Here is an 18,822-nt window from a genome sequence, read left to right as displayed (position 1 = left end):
CCCCATGCAACATGGCTGCCACGAAGACACCCATGCTAGATGGCTGCCACGAGGACCCCCATGCAAGATGGCTGCCACGAGGACCCCATGCAACATGGCTGCCACGAGGACCCCCATGCAAGATGGCTGCCACGAGGACCCCCATGCAAAATGGCTGCCACGAGGACCCCCATGCAAGATGGCTGCCACGAGGACCTCCATGCAACATGGCTGCCACGAGGACCCCCATGCAAGATGGCTGCCACGAGGTCCCCCATGCAAGATGGCTGCCATGACATCATCGCTGCCTGTGTTTAAGCCAGTCCATGACCAGAGTTAGCGTGTTGATGTTACTGATGGTATCACAATTGATTATACCAATATCGTGAGAAATGTCGGAGCCGTTTGGTCTTGTTGTTATCGTTTAAGATCAATATCTACACGCGTGACGTCGGGCACTCCGAAAGATGTATCGTAACTTTACGACCCGCCCCAATATCGTCGACCGTCTAATTTGCTCGTGGGTTGCGACAAATCTTCCCTCACATCTTTCTTTTCTCGCTACGATTGACGTAACACGCTCTGTGCTCTGGCCACGTAAACTGAAAACCCGTAAACATAATGAAATAAAAGCTTGTGCAACTTTAGGAATCGAAACTTTCGAATTTTGGTGAATTGGAAGCATGGGTCACCTCGTCATCGTCTGGGACAAGGTGGGGGGGGGGGGGGAACGTGGTAATGGTGCAGCCCTGAAACGTCTCGCTCACGCCACCACCGCTGACCAAAGAGGTCAACACCACCGCTAGAGGGGGCTCTGACTGCGGGAAGAGGCCCCCTCCAGCGAAGGGGTCAGGGGGGCAAACCAAAAAATGACAAGATAGAGGCATTATTTTTCTTCCGCGTTCGGTAAAAAAGATAAACCATCTCAACACAGGGACGCCTCTACTTACGAACATTCGACTTGGGGACTTTCAGAGATACGAACAAACCGTGTCCGTACGTCCAGTTGCCTGTTCGGACCGAGAGTCGTAAGGTCGACTGCCCCGCACAATAGATGGCGGTGGTGGCAACTACATCTGCAGAACGTGAAGAACCAGTGGCATCTACATCTGTAGAACGTGAAGAACCAGTGGCATCTACATCTACAGAATGTGAAGAACCAGTGACATCTACATCTGCAGAACGTGAAGAACCAGTGGCATCTACATCTGTAGAACGTGAAGAACCAGTGGCATCTACATCTACAGAATGTGAAGAACCAGTGACATCTATATCTGCAGAACGTGAAGAACCAGTGGCATCTACATCTGTAGAACGTGAAGAACCAGTGGCATCTACATCTACAGAATGTGAAGAACCAGTGACATCTACATCTGCAGAACGGGAAGAACCAGTGGCATCTACATCTGTAGAACGTGAAGAACCAGTGGCATCTACATCTGCAGAACATGAAGAACCAGTGGCATCTACATCTACAGAAGGTGAAGAACCAGTGGCGTCTACATCTGCAGAACGTGAAGAACCAGTGGCATCTACATCTACAGAAGGTGAAGAACCAGTGGCGTCTACATCTGCAGAACGTGAAGAACCAGTGGCACCTACATCTGCAGAACGTGAAGAACCAGTGGCGTCTACATCTACAGAACGTGAAGAACCAGTGGCGTCTACATCTGCAGAACGCGAAGAACCAGTGGCGTCTACATCTGCAGAATGTGAAGAACCAGTGGCGTCTACATCTGCAGAACGCGAAGAACCAGTGGCGTCTACATCAGCAGAATGTGAAGAACCAGTGGCATCTACATCTGCAGAACGTAAAGAACCAGTGGCATCTACATCTGCATAACGTGAAGAACTGGTGGCATCTACATCTACATCTGCAGAATGTGAAGAACCAGTGGCATCTACATCTGCAGAACGTAAAGAACCAGTGGCGTCTACATCTGCAGAACATGAAGAGCCAGTGGCATCTACATCTACAGAACGTGAACCAGTGGCACCTACATCTGCAGAACGCGAAGAGCCAGTGGCATCTACATCTACAGAACGTGAATAACCAGTGGCACCTACATCCGCAGAACATGAAAAACCAGTGGCACCTACATCTGCAGAACGTGAAGAACCAGTGGCATACACATCAGCAGAACGTGAAGAACCAGTGGCATCTGCAAAACGTGAGGAACCAGTGGCGTCTACATCTGCAGAATGTGAAGAACCAGTGGCATCTACATCTACAGAACTTGAAGAACCAGTGGCGTCTACGTCTGCAGAACGTGAAGAACCAGTAGCATATACATCTGCAGAACGTGAAGAATCAGTGGTATCTACATCTGCAGAACATGAGGAACCAGTGGCATCGACATCTGCAGAACGTGAAGAACCAGTGGCATCTACATCTGCATAACGTGAAGAACCAGTGGCATCTACATCTGGAGAACATGAAAGACCAGTGACAATGACATCTGCAGAACGTTAATAACCAGTGGCATCTATATCTATAGAAAGTGAAGAACCAGTGGCATCTACATCTACAAAACGTGAAGAACCAGTGGCATCTACATCTGCAGAACGTGAGGAACCAGTGGCGTCTACATCTGCAGAATGTGAAGAACCAGTGGCGTCTACATCTACAGAACACGAAGAACCAGTGGCATCTACATCTGCAGAACATGAAAGACCAGTGACAATGACATCTGCAGAACGTGAAGAACCAGTGGTATCGACATCTGCAGAACATGAGGAACCAGTGGCATCAACATCTGCAGAACGTGAAGAACCAGTGGCATCTACATCTGCAGAACATGAAGAACCAGTGGCATCTACATCTGCAGAATGTGAAGAACCAGTGGCGTCTACATCTACAGAACGTAAAGAACCAGTGGCATCTACATCTACAGAACGTGAATAACCATTGGCATCTACATCTGCAGAACACGAAGAACCAGTGGCATCTACATCTGCAGAACATGAAAGACCAGTGACAATGACATCTGCAGAACATGAGCAACCAGTGGCATCAACATCTGCAGAACGTGAAGAACCAGTGGCATCTACATCTGCAGAACGTGAAGAACCAGTGGCATCCACATCTACAGGAGATAATACACCTTTTAAAGCCATTCCCCCGTGTTTAGTGTACACAGCATACAACACGTTTGGAATCTACAGGAGTAAAGTTGGGACTTACGAACAGAAACCTCCGTAGCAAAACTCATTCGTAAGTAGAGACGTCGTCACTGTACCTCAATAGCCGCGCAGTGCGCGATAAATACGAGACGGAGAGTCCTTCAAAAATAACGTCACACGCGAAGCAGTGCCTTAAGGAGCCGTCGTAAGTTTGCCGACCAATGCTCCAGCGTTGTACTCGGCCTACTCTTCCAGGCTGGCCGGACATGTGGTGGAATAAGACGGCGTGGAAGTTTAGAGCAGCAGCCAAAAACTCTCAACGAGTGATGTTGATCTTAAGCGTGGAGGGAAAAACCGAAAGACCCCGGAGATAAATACACGCGACCACGGCGAGAGAGACGCAGACTCTCAAGAGACACCAGGCATCGTGGTCATCATGATGATGATGATGAGAGAGAGAAACGCGCAAACTCCAAATATACAGCAGCAGGTGTCAGCGTCGGGATCGAACCCACGTCCTCCTGTATACCAGGCGAGGTAGTTAACATCTCCTGGCCACCGTGATGATGATGAGAGAGAGACACGCAAACTCCAAATATAGAGCAGCAGGCGTCAGCGTCGGGATCGAACCCACGACCTCCTGTATACCACGCGAGGTAGTCAACATCTCCTAGCCACCGTGATGATGATGATGATGAGCGAGACACGCAAACTCCAAATATACAGCAGGCATCACGGTTGGGATCGACCCCATGACCTCCTGTACACCAGTCGAGGTAGTTAACATCTCCTGGCCACCATGATGATGAGAGAGAAACACGCAAACTCCAAATACACAGCAGACGTCACGGTTGGGATCGAACCCACGACCTCCTGTATAGCGGGTGAGGTTGTTAACATCTCCTAGCCACCGTGATGATGATGAGAGAGACACGCAAACTCCAAATATACAGCAGACGTCAAGGTTGGGATCGACCCCACGACCTCCTGTACACCAGTCGAGGTAGTTAACATCTCCTGGCCACCATGATGATGAGAGAGAAACACGCAAACTCCAAATACACAGCAGACGTCCCAGTTGGGATCGAACCCACGACCTCCTGTATACCGGGCGAGGTTGTTAACATCTCCTAGCCACCAGTGCCTACGTTCCCCATCGCTGATGCGAATGTGTCAAAGCCGTGGACTCGTTCAATAAATAAACCACAACGACCGATGCCACAGACATCGTGCAATCTGACGAGTGTCGAAGCATCGGGGGGTGTTTGTCTCCTGTTGACATGCTCCGCTGAGCCGGTGGTGGAAACTCCACGTTCCGATGTTGGGGGTTTTTATCCACCCCGGAGGGACGACGACGCTGATGGGCTAAACGCGACCACATCCCACCGCGTCTCTGCCGAACCTTGCAAGCTGCCTTGGTTACGTAAAAAAGTTAACGTCTCGCCAAACGTGGCACGCGGTTCGATGGGATGCAGTCCAACCGACCGACCAGGTGCCGTGAAACGTTCAGCGGAGTTTTTGCGAACTTCCCCGAGTCAGTTCCTCACTTTGCTCGTGCGCCGCATGCCCCCAAGCTCTTTGACTCTCGGCGTTTTCACTTCCTGTCACGTTCCCGTCGAGGTTGAAACACGAAGAAGCATCACTCTACTTTGTCTTCCTCCTTCTCCTCATCCACCTCCTCTTCCTCTCCTGCCCCTCCTCTTCCTCCGTCCTCCTCCACCTCCTCCTCGTCTTCACAAGTTCAGTTTCTTCAACTGCTCGTACGTGATGAAGAACTGAGGATGGGCGGCGGTGTCGGGGGAACATTCGAGTCAGGGAATGAACCCCATCGACAATGGCACGCACGCGGGAATTAACGAATTACCGAACGAATGAATTTTGGCAGAGCAACATCACTAATACACGAGTGGTTTTTTTTTGCGTTAGATCGCGCAAATATAAATGTGTCGTTAATACCCGCCACCACCCGACAGACAATTAGTAAGATAATTGTTTTTTTTACCCTTTTATCTGGCAACAAAACTGACACCTTTTTGACAAGGAGTCATGTTTGCATAGACCACAATACCTGCAGTCGTAATGCAAACAAAAAACATAACTCTGATAATGTATGCACTGTCCTTGAACAGTCCTTGAACAGTGCATACATTATCAGAGTTATGTTTTTTGTTTGCATTACGACTGTAGGTATTGTGGTCTATGCAAACATGACTCCTCGTAAAAAAGGTGTCAGTTTTGTTTCCAGATAGAAAGGTAAAAAACCAATTATCATATTTTTTACTGGCAAATGAGGTTCCAATGGTGTAAACAATTAGTAAGGTTTGTCAGTAAACCCACAACGTTGACATGTTGTGTGGTTACTCTCCAACACACCAGTGTGCTGAACTAGTAAGGAATTGACAAGTTCCATTTACCAGACAAACCTCACTAATTGGCTTTGCCGGGTGGTGGCGGGTTTAACGACACATTTATATTCACGCGAACTAATCCAAAAAAACTGTATTGTGGATAATATTGCTTGCGAAAGCCTACGTGTTAAACTCGCTTATACAGTCACCGTCTTTCAACGACGATTACGACGACGATGATGATGATGTTGAGATGTCAATGACTGCGATCATGGTGCTGATGATGTTGAGATGTCAGTGACTGTGATCATGATGATGATGTTGAGATGTCAGTGACTGATCGTGGTGGTGGTGATGATGAAATGTCAGTGACTGTGATCGTGATGATGATCATGATCATGTTGAGATTTCAGTATATGCGGCTGTTGTTAATGATGCAGCGAATGATGATGATGATGGCACTGCTGCTGCTGCTGATGATATTTAAGGATACAATGATGTTCCAAGGTCCCAGCCGGAGCCAGTTGGGCCAGAAGCCCTTGTAGAGCGCCATGAAGCCCTCCGTACGGAACGTCTGCCTCACAAGCACACACGCACGCACAGACACACACACGCGCACACGTAAGCACGCACACACACACACACTCGGGCACACGCACGCAGACACACACACACACGCAAATAACACAAAACAAAGACACACGCACACAGCCAAACACACACGCTCAGACGCACACATACGCAGACAGACACAGGGACGGATACACGAACACAATGGCAGACACGTAGGCCTTTAACGTCGCGCTTAAACCCAAATCCCTGCACCCCGGACCCACGACGTCACCTGGACGTGGCGCTTTCACCCAAATCCCACCACCAGCCATCCGCTCTCGACCCCTGACCCGCGCCCCCGACGCCCGACCGGGGTCACTAGATGTTGACGACCTCGCCTGGTATACAGGAGGTCGTAGGTTCGATCCCGACCCTGACGATGCCTATTTGGAGTTTGCGTGTCTCTCTCTCTCATCATCATCACGGTGGCTAGGAGATGTTAACGACCTCGCCTGGTATACAGGAGGTCGTGGGTTCGATCCCGACCCTGACGACGCCTATTTGGAGTTTGCGTGTCTCTCTCTCTCTCCGCGGTCACGCAGATTCTTGTCTGCTTCCTACACTTTTTCCCCTCCGCATTTAGAATCAACGTCACGTGCTTTAGAGTATTTAGCTGCTATAAATGTCCACGCGACGACGACAACGACAAGCACCACTTCGCCGAGCCATCATTCGCCATATCCAGGGTCGCTTCTGAAAAAGCTCAGGAGGGCTAGAGTTGAAGCTTTCGTGACTGCAAGGATTCATATTCTTAGGTTTTTTTCGGTAAAGTTACGTAGGTAAAACATTTAAATTTAAATTAATAAAAATAAAATAAAAATCACGACGTTTCGGAGGCAACACAAGCTTCCGTCTTCAGGTGGAAACGTCACAGCACGCCTGCTGTATCAAGTAAGTGAGAAATTCCAAGAAAACAGTATTCGTATATATACTTGGCTCCTCCCACCCTCAACCAGTATATATACAAGGACTGTTTTCTTGGAATTTCTCTCACTTGAAACAGCAATCGTGCTGTGACGGTTCCACCTGAAGACGGAAGCTTGTGTTGCCTCCGAAACGTCGTGATTTTTATTTAATTTTTATTTTTATTAATTTAAATTTTTTACCTACGTGACTTTACCGAAAAAACCTAAGAATATAAGCTCAGGAGGGCCTTGCTACACACCTGGCAAAATTAAAAAAAACTAAAACTTTCATTTCCACAGTTGAGTTCACCTGCAGCATGCAGTGCAGCGTGCCCCGGTAGAGGGCGGCGGTGCTGGTGGCGGCGCCGGTGCTCTTGAGGTGGCGCTGGTTCATCATGCGCGTGCGCACAACGTCCACCGGGTTGGAGGCCAGGGCGCCCGCCAGGCCGCACGCGAAGCTCGAACTGGGAACGCAACACGCCGAGACCATCACGCGGAGACCATCACGCGGAGACCACGAGGAGACGACCACGCGGAGACGACCACGCGGAGACCATCACGCGGAGACCACGAGGAGACGACCACGCGGAGACGACCACGCGGAGATGAGTAAACGTAGACACAGAGAAGACACGGAGATGACACGGAGACAGAGACATGGAGATGAGTAAATGTAGACACAGAGAAGACGCGGAGATGACACGGACACAGAGACATGGAGATGAGTAAACGTAGACGCAGAGAAGACGCGGAGATGACACGGAGACAGAGACATGGAGATGAGTAAATGTAGACACAGAGAAGACGCGGAGATGACACGGACACAGAGACATGGAGATGAGTAAACGTAGACGCAGAGAAGACGCGGAGATGACACGGACACAGAGACATGGAGATGAGTAAACATAGACACAGAGAAGACGCGGAGATGACACGGACACAGAGACATGGAGATGAGTAAACGTAGACACAGAGAAGACGCGGAGATGACACGGACACAGAGACATGGAGATGAGTAAACGTAGACGCAGAGAAGACGCGGAGATGACACGGACACAGAGACATGGAGATGAGTAAACGTAGACACAGAGAAGACGCGGAGATGACACGGACACAGAGACATGGAGATGAGTAAACGTAGACACAGAGAAGACGCGGAGATGACACGGACACAGAGACATGGAGATGAGTAAACGTAGACACAGAGAAGACGCGAAGATGACACGGACACAGAGACATGGAGATGAGTAAATGTAGACACAGAGAAGACGCGGAGATGACACGGAGACAGAGACATGGAGATGAGTAAACGTAGACACAGAGAAGACGCGGAGATGACACGGACACAGAGACATGGAGATGAGTAAACGTAGACGCAGAGAAGACGCGGAGATGACACGGACACAGAGACATGGAGATGAGTAAACGTAGACGCAGAGAAGACGCGGAGATGACACGGACACAGAGACATGGAGATGAGTAAACATAGACACAGAGAAGACGCGGAGATGACACGGACACAGAGACATGGAGATGAGTAAATGTAGACACAGAGAAGACGCGGAGATGACACGGACACAGAGACATGGAGATGAGTAAACGTAGACGCAGAGAAGACGCGGAGATGACACGGACACAGAGACATGGAGATGAGTAAACATAGACACAGAGAAGACGCGGAGATGACACGGACACAGAGACATGGAGATGAGTAAACGTAGACACAGAGAAGATGCGGAGATGACACGGACACAGAGACATGGAGATGAGTAAACGTAGACACAGAGAAGACGCGGAGATGACACGGAGACAGAGACATGGAGATGAGTAAACGTAGACGCAGAGAAGACGCGGAGATGACACGGACACAGAGACATGGAGATGAGTAAACGTAGACACAGAGAAGACGCGGAGATGACACGGACACAGAGACATGGAGATGAGTAAACGTAGACACAGAGAAGACGCGGAGATGACACGGACACAGAGACATGGAGATGAGTAAACATAGACACAGAGAAGACGCGGAGATGACACGGACACAGAGACATGGAGATGAGTAAACGTAGACACAGAGAAGACGCGGAGATGACACGGACACAGAGACATGGAGATGAGTAAACGTAGACACAGAGAAGACGCGGAGATGACACGGACACAGAGACATGGAGATGAGTAAACGTAGACACAGAGAAGACACGGAGATGACACGGACACAGAGACATGGAGATGAGTAAACATAGACACAGAGAAGACGCGGAGATGACACGGACACAGAGACATGGAGATGAGTAAACGTAGACACAGAGAAGACGCGGAGATGACACGGACACAGAGACATGGAGATGAGTAAACGTAGACACAGAGAAGACGCGGAGATGACACGGAGACAGAGACATGGAGATAAGTAAACGTAGACACAGAGAAGACGCGGAAATGACACGGACACAGAGACATGGAGATGAGTAAACGTAGACACAGAGAAGACGCGGAGATGACACGGACACAGAGACATGGAGATGAGTAAACGTAGACACAGAGAAGATGCGGAGATGACACGGACACAGAGACATGGAGATGAGTAAACGTAGACACAGAGAAGACGCGGAGATGACACGGAGACAGAGACATGGAGATGAGTAAACGTAGACGCAGAGAAGACGCGGAGATGACACGGACACAGAGACATGGAGATGAGTAAACGTAGACACAGAGAAGACGCGGAGATGACACGGACACAGAGACATGGAGATGAGTAAACGTAGACACAGAGAAGACGCGGAGATGACACGGACACAGAGACATGGAGATGAGTAAACATAGACACAGAGAAGACGCGGAGATGACACGGACACAGAGACATGGAGATGAGTAAACGTAGACACAGAGAAGACGCGGAGATGACACGGACACAAAGACATGGAGATGAGTAAACGTAGACACAGAGAAGACGCGGAGATGACACGGACACAGAGACATGGAGATGAGTAAACGTAGACACAGAGAAGACACGGAGATGACACGGACACAGAGACATGGAGATGAGTAAACATAGACACAGAGAAGACGCGGAGATGACACGGACACAGAGACATGGAGATGAGTAAACGTAGACACAGAGAAGACGCGGAGATGACACGGACACAGAGACATGGAGATGAGTAAACGTAGACACAGAGAAGACGCGGAGATGACACGGAGACAGAGACATGGAGATGAGTAAACGTAGACGCAGAGAAGACGCGGAGATGACACGGACACAGAGAGACATGGAGATGAGTAAACGTAGACACAGAGAAGACGCGGAAATGACACGGACACAGAGACATGGAGATGAGTAAACGTAGACACAGAGAAGACGCGGAGATGACACGGAGACAGAGACATGGAGATGAGTAAACGTAGACACAGAGAAGACGCGGAGATGACACGGAGACAGAGACATGGAGATGAGTAAACGTAGACACAGAGAAGACGCGGAGATGACACGGACAGAGAGACATGGAGATGAGTAAACGTAGACACAGAGAAGACACGGAGATGACACGGACACAGAGACATGGAGATGAGTAAACGTAGACACAGAGAAGACGCGGAGACAGAGACATGGAGATGAGTAAACGTAGACACAGAGAAGACGCGGAGATGACACGGACACAGAGACATGGAGATGAGTAAACGTAGACACAGAGAAGACGCGGAGACAGAGACATGGAGATGAGTAAACGTAGACACAGAGAAGACGCGGAGATGACACGGACACAGAGACATGGAGATGAGTAAACGTAGACACAGAGAAGACGCGGAGACAGAGACATGGAGATGAGTAAACGTAGACACAGAGAAGACGCGGAGATGACACGGACACAGAGACATGGAGATGAGTAAACGTAGACACAGAGAAGACGCGGGAATGACACGGACATGGCACAGAGATGACACGGAGACACGAAGATGACACGATGACACGGAGATGAGTAAACGTAGACACAAAGATGACACGGAGATGACACGGAGACACGGAGATGACAGAGACACGGAGATGAGTAAACGTAGACACAGAGATGACACGGAGATGACACGGAGACACAGAGACACAGATACGTAAACATAGACTTAGAAAGATACGGAGACACGAGCTGAGACACGGAGACCCAGAGAGACCCAGAGAGACCCAGAGAGACACAGAGAGACACAGAGAGACACAGACATGGACGTACATACTGAGACATGAACTCTGGCACAGAGACAGAGGAGGGTGGAGCGGGTGAGTGAGCGGGTGAGTGAGCGAGTTAGCGAGTGACCAAGTGAGTGAGCGGGTAAGTGAGCGACCAGGTGAGCAAGCGGGTGAGTGAGCGGGTGAGTGAACGGGTGAGCGAGCGGGTGAGTGAGCGACCAGGTGAGTGAGCGAGTTAGCGAGTGACCAGGTGAGTGAGCGGGTGAGTGAGCGGGTGAGTGAGCGAGCAGGTGAGTGAGCGGGTGAGTGAGCAAGTTAGCGAGTGACCAGGTGAGTGAGCGGGTGAGTGAGCGGGCGAGTGAGCGAGTGAGCAGGTGAGTGACCAGGTGAGTGAGCGGGTGAGTGAGCGAGTTAGCGAGTGACCAGGTGAGTGAGCGGGTGAGTGAGCGAGTTAGCGAGTGACCAGGTGAGTGAGCGGGTGAGTGAGTGAGTTAGCGAGTGACCAGGTGAGTGAGCGGGTGAGTGAGCGGGTGAGTGAGCGAGTTAGCGAGTGACCAGGTTAGCGAGCGGGCGAGTGAGCGGGTGAGTGAGCGTGTGAGTGAGCGACCAGTTGAGTGAGCGAGTTATCGAGTGACCAGGTTAGCGAGCGGGTGAGTGAGCGGGTGAGTGAGCGTATGAGTGAGCGACCAGGTGAGTGAGCGAGTTAGCGAGTGACCAGGTGAGTGAGCGGGTGAGTGAGCGAGTTAGCGAGTGACCAGGCGAGTGAGCGGGTGAGTGAGCGAGTTAGCGAGTGACCAGGTGAGCGAGCGGGTGAGTGAGCGACCAGGTGAGTGAGCGGGTTAGTGAGCGGGTGAGGGAGCGGGTGAGCGAGCGGGTGAGCGAGCGGGTGAGCGAGCGGGTGAGCGAGCGACCAGGTGAGTGAGCGAGTGAGTGTGTGAGTGAGTGACCAGGTGAGTGAGCGAGTGAGTGAGCGTGTGAGTGAGCGACCAGGTGAGTGAGCGAGTTAGCGAGTGAGCGAGTTAGCGAGCGAGTGAGTGAGTGGGTGAGTGAGCGTGTGAGTGAGCGACCAGGTGAGTGAGCGAGTTAGCGAGTGACCAGGTTAGCGAGCGGGCGAGTGAGCGGGCGAGTGAGTTGGCAAGCAAGTGAGCGAGCGGGCGACTCACACAAAGTGGGTGAGCACGGTGTCACCCATGACGCCCGACAGGATGAGGTGCTTCTTGGTGATGTCGTACACCGGCAGCTCCACGCCCACCACGATCGCCGCTCGCTGTGCCGTCTGCATGACTCCCTACGCACGCACAAGTGTACACACACACGCACGCACACACGCACAAGTGTACACACACACACGCACAAGTGTACACACACACACGCACAAGTGTACACACGCACGCACACATACACACGCACAAGTGTACACACACGCACGCACACACGCACAAGTGTACACACACACACGCACAAGTGTACACACACACACGCACAAGTTTACACACGCACGCACACATACACACGCACAAGTGTACACACGCACACACACATACACACGCACAAGCGTACACACGCACGCACACATACACACGCACAAGTGTACACACGCACACACACGTACACGTGTACACACGCACGCCCACACGCACAAGTGTACACACACACACACAATCGTACACACGCACGCACACATACACACGCACAAGTGTACACACGCACGCACAAGCGTACACACGCACGCACGCACACACACACACAAGTGTACACACACACGCACAAGTGTACACACACACACGCACACACACGCACACACGCACAAGTGTACACACACGCACACACGCACAAGTGTACACACGCACGCACACACACGCACACACGCACGCACACACACACACGCACACACGCACGCACGCACACACACACGCACACACGCACGCACACACGCACGCACACACCAGACAAAGGTCGCCGTGTAGCCTTCAACAGACTGTTGGGGCAAGTGCCGCTAGCAAGCACACATCACCAGCGCAGTCACACGTATCGCAAGCGCAGGTACACAAGACAAAGGTCCATAGGTGAGCATGAATCGAACTCTCTGTGTCTCTCCGTGTCTCTCTCTCCGTGTCTCTCCGTGTCTCTCTCTGTGTCTCTCCGTGTCTCTCTCTGTCTCCGTGTCTCTCTCTGTCTCCGTGTCTCTCTCTGTCTCCGTGTCTCTCTCTGTCTCCGTGTCTCTCTCTGTCTCCGTGTCTCTCTCTGTCTCCGTTGTCTCTCTCTCTCTGTCTCCGTGTCTCTCTCTGTCTCCGTGTCTCTCTCTGTCTCCGTGTCTCTCTCTGTCTCCGTGTCTCTCTCTGTCTCCGTGTCTCTCTCTGTCTCCGTGTCTCTCTCTGTCTCCGTGTCTCTCTCTGTCTCCGTGTCTCTCTCTGTCTCCGTGTCTCTCTCTGTCTCCGTGTCTCTCTCTGTCTCCGTGTCTCTCTCTGTCTCCGTGTCTCTCTCTGTCTCCGTGTCTCTCTCTCTGTCTCCGTGTCTCTCTCTGTCTCCGTGTCTCTCTCTGTCTCCGTGTCTCTCTCTGTCTCCGTGTCTCTCTCTATGTCTCCGTGTCTCTCTCTGTCTCCGTGTCTCTCTCTCTCCATGTCTCTCTCTCCCGTGTCTCTCTCTCTCCGTGTCTCTCTCTGTCTCCGTGTCTCTCTCTGTCTCCGTGTCTCTCTCTGTCTCCGTGTCTCTCTCTGTCTCCGTGTCTCTCTCTCTGTCTCCGTGTCTCTCTCTGTCTCCGTGTCTCTCTCTGTCTCCGTGTCTCTCTCTGTCTCCGTGTCTCTCTCTCTGTCTCCGTGTCTCTCTCTGTCTCCGTGTCTCTCTCTCTGTCTCCGTGTCTCTCTCTGTCTCCGTGTCTCTCTCTCTCTCCGTGTCTCTCTCTCTCTCCGTGTCTCTCTCTGTCTCCGTGTCTCTCTCTCTCTCCGTGTCTCTCTCTGTCTCCGTGTCTCTCTCTGTCTCCGTGTCTCTCTCTGTCTCCGTGTCTCTCTCTGTCTCCGTGTCTCTCTCTGTCTCCGTGTCTCTCTCTCTCTCCGTGTCTCTCTCTCTCTCCGTGTCTCTCTCTGTCTCCGTGTCTCTCTCTGTCTCCGTGTCTCTCTCTGTCTCCGTGTCTCTCTCTGTCTCCGTGTCTCTCTCTGTCTCCGTGTCTCTCTCTGTCTCCGTGTCTCTCTCTGTCTCCGTGTCTCTCTCTCTCTCCGTGTCTCTCTCTCTCTCCGTGTCTCTCTCTGTCTCCGTGTCTCTCTCTGTCTCCGTGTCTCTCTCTGTCTCCGTGTCTCTCTCTGTCTCCGTGTCTCTCTCTGTCTCCGTGTCTCTCTCTGTCTCCGTGTCTCTCTCTCTCTCCGTGTCTCTCTCTCTCCGTGTCTCTCTCTGTCTCCGTGTCTCTCTCTGTCTCCGTGTCTCTCTCTGTCTCCGTGTCTCTCTCTGTCTCCGTGTCTCTCTCTGTCTCCGTGTCTCTCTCTCTCTCCGTGTCTCTCTCTCTCCGTGTCTCTCTCTGTCTCCGTGTCTCTCTCTGTCTCCGTGTCTCTCTCTCTCCATGTCTCTCTCTCCCCGTGTCTCTCTCTCTCCGTGTCTCTCTCTCCGCGTGTCTCTCTCCCCGTGTCTCTCTCTCAGTGTCTCTCTCTCTCCGTGTCTCTGAAGTTGAGCAAGTGCTGTGCGGCAATGGTAGTGACTGCGGTGGTTGTGATGATGATGATGGTGATGATGATTAGGACGGTGTCGGTGACGGCGGTGATGGCGGTGGTGGTGATGATGATGATGGTGTCGGTGACGGTGGTAGTGATGATGACGATGGTGGTGGTGATGATTATGATGTGTCGGTGATGGTGGTGATAGTGGTGGTGGCGGCGGAGGTGGTGATGATTATGATGGTGGTAGTGGTGGTGATGATGATGATGATGGTGGTGATGATTATGACGGTGTCGGTGGTGTTGGTGGTGATCGTAGTGCTGGCGGTAGTGGTGGTGTTGGTGGTGGTGGCGGTGGTGTTGGTGGTGATCGTAGTGCTGGCGGTAGTGGTGGTGTTGGTGGTGGTGGCGGTGGTGTTGGTGGTGATCGTAGTGCTGGCGGTAGTGGTGGTGTTGGTGGTGGTGGCGGTGGTGTTGGTGGTGATCGTAGTGCTGGCGGTAGTGGTGGTGTTGGTGGTGGTGGCGGTGGTGTTGGTGGTGATCGTAGTGGTGGCGGTGGCGGCAATCCGGGTCACAGAGCAGCAGCAGCAGCAGCAGCAGCAGCAGCAGCGGCGGTGGCGGCTCACCCTCCAGAGGCCCCGCGTGCCCTCCTGCTGGTAAATGTCGATGAAGCTCCCAATCATCCCCGTCTGGAACACGCCTCCCTGTGCCTGCATGCGAATCTGAGACACAAAGACAAAGAACACCCCCACCCCGTGTAGCCTTAACAAACCGTAGGGGCAAGTGCTGTTAGCGATCGGCAGCACCGGTGAAGGCTACCGGCACGGCACACGAGGGTGTGGGTGGCCAGCACCACGCCCGGCCGCCTTTGTCTCCCCAGTGGCTGTGTTTGCATGCCGCACCAGGTACTCATTTGAGGCTTAGTCGACCTAGGGGAGGCCCAAAAGTGGTTCAGATAATCGTCACTGTTGTGGGAGCGGGAATCGAACCCAGGTCGCTGGGTTTGTAGCGCAGCGCGCTTACCGCTACACTACCGCTCCCCAAACACGCACACACACTACGTACAGACACGCACGTGCACACTACACACACACACGCGCACACACGCCACGTACAGACACACACGCACACACTACATACAGACACGCACGCGCACACTACACACGCGCGCGTGTATACACTACGTACAGACACACGCACACACACCACGTACAGACACACACGCACACACTACACACACACGCACGCGTGTATACACTACGTACAGACACACACGCACACACCACGTACACACACACGCACACACTACGTACACGCACACACTACGTACGCACAAACAACGCATGCACACACACTACGTGCGCACACACAACGTACGCACACACAACGTACGCACACACACTACGTGCGCACACACACTACGTGCGCACACACACGCACACACTATGTACACATGCGCACACACCACGTACACAGATACACGTGTGTGCGTGTGTGCGTGTGTGCGTGTGTGTGGGGGCAGCGTCACCTTGAGCACGTCGGTGGGGTTGGCGATGGTGGAGGAGACGACGCCGGAGAGGACCCCACACAGCACGTTCACAGGCAGCGTCTCGTCTACACGCAGACACGCGTCACGTGACACGTCACCCCACACAGCACGTTCACAGGCAGCGTCTCGTCTACACGCAGACACGCGTCACGTGACACGTCACCCCACACAGCACGTTCACAGGCAGCGTCTCGTCTACACGCAGACACGCGTCACGTGACACGTCACCCCACACAGCACGTTCACAGGCAGCGTCTCGTCTACACGCAGACACGCGTCACGTGACACGTCACCCCACACAGCACGTTCACAGGCAGCGTCTCATCTACACGCAGACACACGTCACGTGACACGTCACCCCACACAGCACGTGACACGTCACCCACACAGCACGTGACACGTCACCCCACACAGCACGTTCACAGGCAGCGTCTCGTCTACACGCAGACACGCGTCACGTGACACGTCACCCCACACAGCACGTTCACAGGCAGCGTCTCGTCTACACGCAGACACGCGTCACGTGACACGTCACCCCACACAGCACGTTCACAGGCAGCGTCTCATCTACACACAGACACACGTCACGTGACACGTCACCCCACACAGCACGTTCACAGGCAGCGTCTCATCTACACGCAGACACACGTCACGTGACACGTCACCCCACACAGCACGTGACACGTCACCCACACAGCACGTGACACGTCACCCCACACAGCACGTTCACAGGCAGCGTCTCGTCTACACGCAGACACGCGTCACGTGACACGTCACCCCACACAGCACGTTCACAGGCAGCGTCTCGTCTACACGCAGACACACGTCACGTGACACGTCACCCCACACAGCACGTTCACAGGCAGCGTCTCATCTACACACAGACACGCGTCACGTGACACGTCACCCACACAGCACGTTCACAGGCAGCGTCTCATCTACACACAGACACACGTCACGTGACACGTCACCCACACAGCACGTTCACAGGCAGCGTCTCATCTACACACAGACACACGTCACGTGACACGTCACCCCACACAGCACGTTCACAGGCAGCGTCTCATCTACACACAGACACACGTCACGTGACACGTCACCCCACACAGCACGTTCACAGGCAGCGTCTCATCTACACACACACGTGTCACGTGACACGTCACCCACACAGCACGTTCACAGGCAGCGTCTCGTCTACACGCAGACACGCGTCACGTGACACGTCACCCACACAGCACGTTCACAGGCAGCGTCTCGTCTACACGCAGACACGCGTCACGTGACACGTCACCCACACAGCACGTTCACAGGCAGCGTCTCGTCTACACGCAGACACGCGTCACGTGACACGTCACCCACACAGCACGTTCACAGGCAGCGTCTCGTCTACACGCAGACACGCGTCACGTGACACGTCACCCACACAGCACCCGACACTGCACCCACACGTCACGTGACACGTCACCCACACAGCACGTTCACAGGCAGCGTCTCATCTACACACAGACACACGTCACGTGACACGTCACCCACACAGCACGTTCACAGGCAGCGTCTCGTCTACACGCAGACACACGTCACGTGACACGTCACCCACACAGCACCCGACACAGCACCCACACGTCACGTGACACGTCACCCACACAGCACGTTCACAGGCAGCGTCTCATCTAAACACAGACACACGTCACGTGACACGTCACCCACACAGCACCCGACACAGCACCCACACGTCACGTGACACGTCACCCACACAGCACGTTCACAGGCAGCGTCTCGTCTACACGTCACCCACACAGCACCCACACAGCACCCACACGTCACGTGACACGTCACCCCACACAGCACGTTCACAGGCAGCGTCTCGTCTACACGTCACCCGACACGTCACCCACACAGCACCCACACAGCACCCACACGTCACGTGACACGTCACGTGACACGTTACCCACACGTCACGTGACACGTCACCCACACAGCACCCACACGTCACGTGACACGTCACCCACACAGCACCCACACGTCACGTGACACGTCACCCACACGTCACGTGACACGTCACCCCACACAGCACCCACACGTCACGTGACACGTCACCCCACACAGCACGTTCACAGGCAGCGTCTCATCTACACGTCACCCACACAGCACCCACACGTCACGTGACACGTCACCCCACACAGCACGTTCACAGGCAGCGTCTCGTCTACACGTCACGTGACACGTCACGTGACACGTCACCCACACGTCACGTGACACGTCACCCACACGTCACCCGACACGTCACGTGACACATCACCCGACACGTCACGTGACACGTCACCCGACACGTCACCCGACACGTCACCCGACACGTCACCCGACACGTCACCCGACACGTCACCCGACACGTCACCCGACACGTCACGTGACACGTCACCCGACACGTCACCCGACACGTCACCCGACACGTCACGTGACACGTCACCCGACACGTCACGTGACACGT

The 18,822-nt window shown here is 53.1% G+C and overlaps 2 protein-coding genes across 2 annotated transcripts in view; both read right to left on the bottom strand.

The window, feature by feature from the left end:
• Window positions 1-921: 921 nt before the first annotated feature.
• On the bottom strand, window positions 922-4,259 carry LOC133357217 (protein rtoA-like). The gene is made up of 3 exons (XM_061575047.1): window positions 4,241-4,259; window positions 1,977-2,438; window positions 922-1,913 (listed from the first exon to the last, which is right to left on the bottom strand). Exons 1-3 carry the CDS (start codon window positions 4,257-4,259, stop codon window positions 922-924), a joined length of 1,473 nt encoding a protein of 490 aa, XP_061431031.1.
• The window catches only part of LOC133357317 (kidney mitochondrial carrier protein 1-like), a 33,139-nt gene continuing 16,742 nt past the window's right edge, over window positions 2,426-18,822 (bottom strand). Inside the window, 6 exon segments of the mRNA XM_061575205.1 lie at window positions 2,426-4,877; window positions 5,944-6,024; window positions 7,278-7,431; window positions 12,308-12,432; window positions 15,412-15,507; window positions 16,314-16,399. Coding sequence (XP_061431189.1) covers window positions 4,836-4,877; window positions 5,944-6,024; window positions 7,278-7,431; window positions 12,308-12,432; window positions 15,412-15,507; window positions 16,314-16,399 — 584 coding nt within the window. The 3' untranslated portion in view covers window positions 2,426-4,835.

Source organism: Lethenteron reissneri, chromosome 57 (assembly GCF_015708825.2).
Source record: "Lethenteron reissneri isolate LAM-NWPU_2019-01 chromosome 57, ASM1570882v1, whole genome shotgun sequence".
NCBI classification, from domain to species: Eukaryota; Metazoa; Chordata; class Hyperoartia; order Petromyzontiformes; family Petromyzontidae; genus Lethenteron; species Lethenteron reissneri.
Note: the sequence above shows the minus strand (reverse complement) of the source record. Positions and strands in the feature narration are given on the sequence as shown.